Source organism: Corapipo altera, unplaced genomic scaffold (assembly GCF_003945725.1).
Source record: "Corapipo altera isolate COAL_440 unplaced genomic scaffold, ASM394572v1 61411, whole genome shotgun sequence".
NCBI lineage: Eukaryota > Metazoa > Chordata > Aves > Passeriformes > Pipridae > Corapipo > Corapipo altera.
Window position 1 is genome coordinate 13,106,147 of NW_020884875.1, and position 9,307 is coordinate 13,115,453.

A 9,307-nucleotide genomic window follows, 5' to 3' on the forward strand; every position below is an offset into this window, starting at 1 on the left:
ATTATTATTATTATTATTATTATTATTATTATTATTATTATTATTATTATTATTATTATTATTATTGTTATTGTTATTGTTGTTATTAATTTATCTTTTTAAAAATCTTTTTATGTTAGTTGCAAATAACCCTTTTGGTCTGTTGAGTAATAATGTGGATGGCTACTTTGGTCTGCAAAAAACTCTGGCATTGGCAGGTAATTTTATTAAAAAAGCATGAAGAAACTAAAATTATGGTTATTGGTATTTAAAAGTACGTAATTAAACCCTAATTCATGTATCAGTTCAAAACAGGCAAAACAAATAGAAATAAATTACAATATACACACTATCTGAAATGGGGACACTGTCCTTCTACAAAGTGATGTTTATTTTGAGTTTGTTACAGACATTGAAGCTGGAAACACATCCCAACTGGCATATTTCTTCTGCATTTCTAAATACAAAATTTAGGCTTAACAGTTATCCTCTAGGTACCAAAACTCAAACTAGATAAGTCACACAGGTGCCTTATCTTTGGAAAACTGGTCAAGTGGACTGAATACAAGGCAACTGGGAGAGCATGGACCCAGAGGACTTTGCTGTTGGAGGATTAGGGAGAGGAGGCTGCAGCTATGGCAGCATTAAGAGAGCCACCGAACCAACTCTAAACACATTAAACCCATGGCTGAGCAAGAGTTAGTATTTACCTCTCTGTGATCCATAAAGTAAATTATACCTTTTATTACCAGTGAAAACACTGCCCTGGCACTGCACCAGGGAGGAGATTAGCAAGGTTTGTATTTTTAACGGGAGTTATAGGTCTTTGAGCTCTTTTAATGTAACCAAACAGGTTTTCAGACATATTTTTTATTGGTTTCTCCAGAGCACTTGAGAGCTGACGGTGTACAGCACACAGCAGCGGGGTCTCCTGAACCCCACATCCTGGGTGGGGAGCAGAAAAGACCAGACTACTCAAAGCGCTGGGACAAGAGCTCCTATCTCCACACAGTCTGACCCTACTCTGCATCCCAGTAAGGGACTGACTCTTCATGAGGAGAAGAGGGATAAGTAGGTAGCAATCCCTCATGGCTGAAGCATGGCAGCATCCAGGTAGGCAGGAGGAGCTGAAGAGATGACCATGTCACTTCCAATGTGCTTGATCACTGCAGCAAGACAGCCCATGCCTTAATTATTGGCCATTAACCTAAACCAAGCTTCTTCCACTTCAGAATCATTTAGATAACACCATCTTCCTCACCAGCAACCTGCCCCATCAAAACAAGGGCAATACGAAAAGACCTTTAGTGGGCTTCCAGACAGGCCACCACACTGCCTAACACTCAGATTTCAACAATTGCTCTCTATTCTTGCATACACAGCCCGGATAATTCTATTTTCCCAAACTTTTACCATGAAAATTTACATTATCTGTAAATGTAATGGTATAAACAAATACAGCGTTTGTATTTACTCGCTCCATGAAAAATATTTATGTGCTCGGGTAACATAATGGTTTATTTGTTCCCAAAATGCAAGACCCAACACATAGAAGTAAATGCAAATAGCCAAGTATTTCCAGCAATAATGGGGCTATTTTCCTCTATGTCAGCTGCTACTAGCCACTACAATTTAACAATTATTTTTTCACTGTTCAGAAGTCTCGCTTCAGAAAATCTTTATATTTTACTTGTGCTCAGACAAGAATAGTGGCAGCCATACAGTTTTAATGACCTTTGCTGGAACTTAGCTGCAACTTAGAACACTTCTACACAAAAGATGCAAAAAAAGCAGTAGGGAAATTCTAAATAAACACAAATCAACCATACTCAAAACCTTAATAACACAGAAACAGTTTTAAACATGCCTTTCTAATGTTCAGTGATATTTTTATAATGTCCAGTAGGCAGTTCTTGTTGACAGATTGCAGTAAGCACCGTAAGGGACTCATTTAAGAAAGCATGCACCCTAATGGAATTGAATGCAATGGGATTCAGCACACAATGAAACAGCATCTACATGCAAGCGAGGAGTAAGAAACGGAAAAACAAGATAGGAGAAAAAAGCTGAACTTTTCTCTAGAAGCATTAGCTTTCTAATGGTATAGCTAATAACATGCAAAGTAAACATAGGGTGTTTTCCCCCCTATTTAATGACTTGAGAGAAGAAGCAACTGAGTATGATTAAAGTTTTTTCTATTCAGAGTAACAAGGCAAGCAGAATTCCACATACAGACTGGAGACAAAGTATGTCATGATAGGGTCGTATTTAGTATTACATATTGCCCAAAAACCTATACACACACTTTTATAAAAATTAAGTGGACACACAGAGTTGCTTGGAGAAGAGCCAGTCCTCTGTTCATTTACACTACAAAGCTCCAGCAGCACCCCAAGAACCTCACTCTTTTGCACTTTTCAGCCCCTGAACCTGTGGACAAGATGCTGACCGCACATGGGAAATACACCATGGCAGGTTCTCCAAAACACATCAGCTTTATGCACCAACTACCTGCACACTACTTTCTCAGTGTGAAGCAGCTTTTTCAGAAATGCAGAGGATGTCAAAAGAGTGAAGAAAAAAGCATTCAGTGACCATTTGAGTCCTAGGATATAATCTGAAAGATGCTTCTATACAGGTCCCAGCACAACCTTGAAGAGAAAAGCACTAACAGAGAAATTTCCTAATGAAGACAGATAAGCTGCTCTCTTTTGACATGAAATATCAGCAAGTTCCTCACTTTGGTTTAGATATGGTTCCTTTTCTAAAGGAAGTGCTGGTAGAAGCTATAGCCATCTTTTTGACTGCTAAGTAGCCCACATAACCTGGAAAAAAATTAAGCACTCTGTTAGACCCAAACCAATGACAAAAGTACACTTGAAGATGAATGAGGACAGAAGAGATCCACAGATGTTAACTAGCTGATTCCCCTGCCTCAAGGCAGGACCAACAGTCCCCAAGCTACTCTTCAAAGATGAATTTTGCCCACCCTGTTTGAAAGCACCCCTCACATGGTCCCCTAACACACAACACAGGGAACTTCCTCCCACCCAAACAACACCCGTCTGGCCTCTCTCACCTTCTGCAGCTGGTACACACTTCGTGCTTCTTTAAGGGCTTAACAAGTCTTTGGCCTTGATAACAGAGTAGCCAAATGATACAAAATGACCAGAGATGTGCCAGAATGTTACACTAAATAATTATGCACAGCCTCCATTTCTGCACAGCTGTTCTCAGCCACAAGCTGAGCTCCAGCCTGTTGATTACTTAGAAGCTGGATGGTTTTCATTTTGTTTTGAAGGAGAGGAGAGATGAAGGTTTGTGGTTTACTTTGTTGGGGTTTAATAGATCAGCCTTAAATCTTGTGGTTTTTCAATCAAGCTTATTGCAATACTCCTCCCTCAGTGACACACTCAAATACATGTGCCATATCGGAAGTTTCTGAAATTGCATACGCTGGGATTTTCCCAAAGCTGATGCATCAAAGTAAGTTACACCTTCTACCCCATCACTAGCCTCAACCTAGGCTCACTCTGTTCACGGACACAGGCAGAAGAACAAGTTTTTTGTTGAGAACTGCAAGATTTGCCTCCAGGAAAAAAAACAAAAACAAAACCAAAAACAAAAACAAAAAACAGCAGCAGCCATTTAAAATACTTCAAATACTTCTTGTTTACTGCAAAATAGATATATTTCCTCTAAAAAAAAAAACACAGTAACGGATAATAACATGCATATGTCAAGAAGTCTCCATGTTATTCCACTCTAGGCTAAGTTGCCTCTAATATTACCCACTTTAAAAAGAAATATGTATTACACATATTGATGCACTTCATTCAGTGCACATGCAATATGCCCGGTTCTTATTTTCTATTGCATCATCTTATCACAAAAAATTGTCCTCTTCAGTCCTGTTTCTTTAGTTTAACTCTCTCAGTCAGCCCTTTGCTCAGTTTAAGGTACAACTGGCAGCAAGACCTTTTAGAAGTCACCATGAGCAACATCCAGCCACACTAATGACCCATGCCAGACCCGGGAACACCATCTCGTTTTTGTTGAGTTACCACATGATACAGAGCTTATGCTGGCTTTGTGCTTTTTATGCCTGCTGTATGTCAGCAGCAGGATAAGAGACAGTCATGGATCTGACTGCTGGTACAGAATTAATCTACCAGTGTTTTTAAACAATCAGAACCACAGAGCAAGTCAGCACTTTGCATCAAACTAACACTATTTTTTTTAACTTATCACCACCAATCTTAAAGCTGTGTTTAGCCCATCATCAAACTGTGACAACAGGTAAGGTGGAGAAAAGTTTTCAGTCTCCCATATGGCAAAGGGAGAAAATGAGGAGAAAATATCCTGCATGTTTTTATCAGAAAGCAGGGGAGTAGGGAAGGAAGAACTAAAAAAACTTTTTTCAAGCCCAGTTCCAAAACATATATTAACATTCTTGCTGGTCTGTCCTTAAAAATATCATTCAGTGTTTTGCTGTCAACAACAACAACACAATTTATCTCCATGCAAAAAAATAATACAGAGGAATCAAAAAGCTTGGGAATGAGCTCTTAACATACACAGGTCAAAAAAACTTCTGCGATAAGGCATATTAATAGAAAATTACTATCCCTTCTGACATGCAACCCTTGACTTAAAAGAAATTATCTCTTTCAGTTGACTTGATTTAAAATATACAAATCTATGTATTATTCTCATGTCACTTGTGATATCAGAGCTCTACTGTTGTACGCACTACACAAATACATGTAAGCACAAAGTCCCTGCCCAGAAAAATCTCAGTTTAGGGACTGAACAGGAAAACAAAGAGTGGAGGAGAAATAATACACCATGGGAACAAAAATTATCTGCCTGCTGATGGACATGATTTGAAGCACCTGTTCTTTTCCTTCGTATCTTTTAAAATAGATCCTATTCTTTCACAAGTATTTCCTCAATCTCATTCTGGCAGCAAGTCTACATCCAAACAGAAGCCAGCCAGTGCACACTCTCCTGTGTGTCCCCATGCAAACCACCCATGACAGATCTCACTAGGCTTCCACAGGGGTCAACAACAAAATACTCATGACCCCAGCCAGAGCTGGATCAGGCCAGTGAACACAGCTCTGTGCATTAGCAAATGCATGCTGAAAGGCCAACACATATTTACACTTTAAACCACATTTCTCTTCTGTGTTATGAAATTACCCTCTAAGTAATTTCAGTGATTTCAACCTGGATGAACACAGAGATGGGCTCGGAATTATGGCCAACCCTACTGCAACAGCAAAGAACATGAAAGCACAGAATGGACAAGATAGGCTAGAAATTGTCTTCTTTCCACAAAGGGCTGGCCAGACTACACTGAACACATGGCAAGAGTAGTAAGTACAAGAGCTATATATGACCATGGAAAACTATCCCTTCTTCCCACATCAACTCTTAGTTCAACATGGATGAAGTGGGAAGGCAAACATCTTGGCAAGGCAGACAATCAATTAGTCACTTTAGAATCAATAAGTAAGTCCTACTGCCACTTCCTACTCAAATCATGCAAAACCACACTGGAATCATGTATCAGTTTGAATTTCAATCATTTAGAAAACAGAATAACATCGTTAAATTATTTCTGTTCATTCTGTTTCTCTCATGTTTTTGTGACAAAGGTAACAATTACTACTTATTTGTCCCTCTAGCTCTAACTAGCCATACAAATAACATATTTCAGAAAAAAAATTGGAATTTCTTTCTGTCAAACAAGATGATTCACAACTTTTTAACTGCCTAACCAGGTGTTTTCAGAGTCCCTCTGTCTATGAACCTCTGAACAGTTTTCAGCAGATACGTTCAAATTATTCCCAGACACACTGCTAAAGTACAAATAAAATCCTGTTTATTTAACCACCTTTTGCATGGAGTTCAGTGCAGTAATGAGGAATTCAGAAGAGTCCAGGGCTGCATGAATATTACAGTGCACTCTAACCCTGTCTTCAGCTGGAACAACATCAACCAACTCGGAGCACTTTGGAAGACTGTCGCACTACAGCCCAAACAACTAAAAGTTGCTGACAGAGTACCAAATTAGTCCAGTCCCTGCATATGCATTAAAATCCTCTTTCCAATTTGAACTTCCTACCACCTTTTGCTTTCTGATCTCTACAACAGGACTTTGACTCCTAATCTGAAATTTTCGTCTTTAATTTTCTCCACTGTATAACAGCCATGCTGTTGTATTCTGAAGCTGACCTGGAAGTAGTTTATGCAGATGTCCATTATGGAATTCTGCAATTATTCTTCCCCTTCCATGTCACTGCTGTCAAGTGTACAGACAGAACACTAAGGGAGCACAAAAGCCAGCAATGGGGCAAGGCAAGATGGCCTCTGGCAGCTGGCTTGCTTCATTCATTGGCCAGTGTCAACTGGCCAGTGTCTTTTTTTTTTCCATGAATAATAAAATTAACTTATTTGTCAACTAAGACATTTTAGAATTAACTCTGTTTCACCACATTTCTCACCTACAGAAATCCAGGTAGATGGTAGCTGAACGGTACAGTAGGCTTTGTTTTTAAGAACATTAAAAATCACACCGGGAATTTGCTGTTGTTATCTGCACCCCCCAGGTGTGAAACACATCCCTCGTTTCACTTTTTCCTCTCTGTATGGAAATACAAACTCCTTCTACGCCCAAGGTACCTGTGAATTCATAGGCGGATTTTCAACTGAGTCTTGAGGTATTATGTCAGCTCATCCTTGAGAAACCACAAGATCACAGATTAAGAAAACAGTGAAGATGCTAATGAACCTGGCTGTAGCGCAGGTGTTTGCCCAAAAACTGCTACAGAGAGAGTATATCCTGTGAAAAAGTAACAAAAGATCAAAAGAACTTCAAAACTGTTATTTAGTAGCAAAAGTAAATAAAACAGTGTGGATCCAAGGGCCAATTAACTGAGGTTGTAATACAGACATGCCTTTGTAGGGATAGGCTGCAGGTATACTGCATGTGATAAAAAAGTGGCCAGACTGTGCCCACAACAGCACTTAATTTCCAAGTTGCACTCCCACTGTCTTTCATGAGAGCCAGCCTCTTGGGTCAGCAGTTAATGTGGAAACAGCAGGGAAGCTACACTGTCATCTCAAGTTGCTCAGAGCAGAGCACCTTGAAGGGCAACCATGGCCACGAGGCTGCACTCACTCCTCCTCCTTTGCTCCTGCCTGAGCTTTGGCAGCATGGTTCCTCTGGCTCCCATTTATTCTCAGAGGGGAGAGAGCTGTGAATGCAGACTGAATGCACCTCCTACTCTCTGCCTCCATCCAAAGCAGCTACACTCCTTTCTTTGGAAGAGTAAATGAGATAGGACGCACCTTCTCTGATGATAGGGTATGCCAAGAGCAAACCAAATTAGGAGTAGCTTCCACTTGCTGTCAAAGCAAAGCAAGCTACTGCACAGAAAAATGTTCTTCATACTGGTATCTTTTACTTCCAAAAAGGTTACCAAGGAGGAATGCTTCCCCATCCTAGAATCCTAGGTTAGGATCTAAGAAACCTGGATGGGATTGTATTTCACCACATCTTTCTTACACTTGCTGCACTTATATCACCTCAGACCTTCTTTGTAAACAAAGCTAAAAAACTCACTCCTGTTAGTACCTCTTTTTTAACTGTGAGTTCATCTATTTTAAGCAATCACTTCAGGATTTGCAGAAAAAGAATCCACTTGATTACAAACTTCACCTTCTTTTTTTACATAACACACAAGTTCCTGCTTTGTGGAAGCAGGGAGAATGGTAATTTGGGTTTTTATAGGGAAAAAACAGCCATAAGTTGTGGGAAAGAGGGTGAAAGGTGTCTCTACAAAGGCTCTGCTTTTGAAAACTGCAAATGAGACTGTTGCCTTAAAGGATCAGCCAGGAGCCAAAAAATTACTCACAAGGCAATTATTATAGAGATAAGAGAGCAGTTTTAATAGAATGCCTTCAACTATCACGGGAGTACAGACACACACACCCATGTTCTGGGGGTTCCACAACTTAAGGTATTTGTCCATCCAATCTCAGATCTATTCAACCCCCACATCCTCCCCCTGGCACAGCTCTCTGGGAATTGAGACAGGGGGCTCTGGGACCCCCTCTTCCTCATCTTCCTCTTCATCACGTCCAGTCCGTGGAGCTTCTCCAAAGCTCTGGGTTTTGAAGGATGCTTCTGTGGGGTATCTTGTTCAAGCCAGGGTGCAAATGCTCTTAAACAGAAACAAGGCTTACCTTGAGAGAAGTCTAAACAAACTAAGGAATTTAGAAAGTTAGATCCGAAATGGGGTAATAGGGTTGGGTAAACGTGTCAACTACTGTGCTAAAGGGTGAGCTAACTACAGCTACTTCTAAAATCTACAAAAAGCTAAAAATCAAAAAAAAATCCATAGGCATGAAGACTACTGAAGGAGAAGAAAATAATGATCAGAAGGAGGGGAAAAATTTGAAACTTCCTTCAGAGACCTGAGTCACAGTATTGAAAACTATCACCTCCAGACATCCCTGCATCAGACAGCAACATTCAACAGCCTCCAGTCTCAGGAAAAACAAAGAATGGTTTTCGGTTTCATTCACCCTGCTTTTGAATGAGCTGTTGCCCAAAAGAAAGCGACTCTTCAGGCAGAAGCCTAGTGTTGTAGGACTTACATAAGGAGGTAGTTCAGCGCAGCTTAACTCCATTGTCACAGCATCTACAAACAGAATAAACCAGTGGAATTATTACACACCCATCAGGAGGTACTGATATCATTATACATGATTCATGTCTGTAAACTAGGTTAACATCTTTCAGATTTAGGGGGGGAAAAGGATATTAAGCTTATCAGCTACCCAGTTGCCCCAAATGTCCCTAGAATGTGGAAACACTGGTGTAATGTCTATGTTATGGCTGGAGGAGGGGTGTCTGGTCTTAGTTAATATGCTGTGTGCATTTCACATAATAGACAGCGTAAACAAAACAGATCAGGCTGAGCATGAGACACTCGTAGTTGCAGCAAATGAAGTAGTGGGAATTTCATAATTTCTTATTTCTAGAGGCAAAAAAATTATGTTTGACCACAAAACACATTGTAGCAACTTCTACTCCACACCAGTATCCTAAGTGTCTGGTGTTGGTTTTCTAGCAACTTCATAGAAAATATCCCCAAGGCAGGTTGCCTTAACCATGCTAAACAGCAAGCTACTGATACAAGTCATCACTGGAATTAATATAATTATAGACATCATAGCAACTTTGATTTCTACTATTATACTTCCAATGCACTATATCCTCTAAATTCATAGTCTAAAAGTAGTATTCCTTTCA

At 39.9% G+C, this 9,307-nt stretch overlaps 1 protein-coding gene across 1 annotated transcript in view; it reads right to left on the reverse strand.

Moving 5' to 3' along the window:
- Window positions 1-8,728, reverse strand: part of ARHGEF28 (Rho guanine nucleotide exchange factor 28) — a 105,345-nt gene extending 96,617 nt beyond the window's left edge. The window contains 1 exon segment of the mRNA XM_027635073.1: window positions 8,650-8,728. Coding sequence (XP_027490874.1) covers window positions 8,650-8,682 — 33 coding nt within the window. The 5' untranslated portion in view covers window positions 8,683-8,728.
- Between the last annotated feature and the right edge of the window lie 579 nt (window positions 8,729-9,307).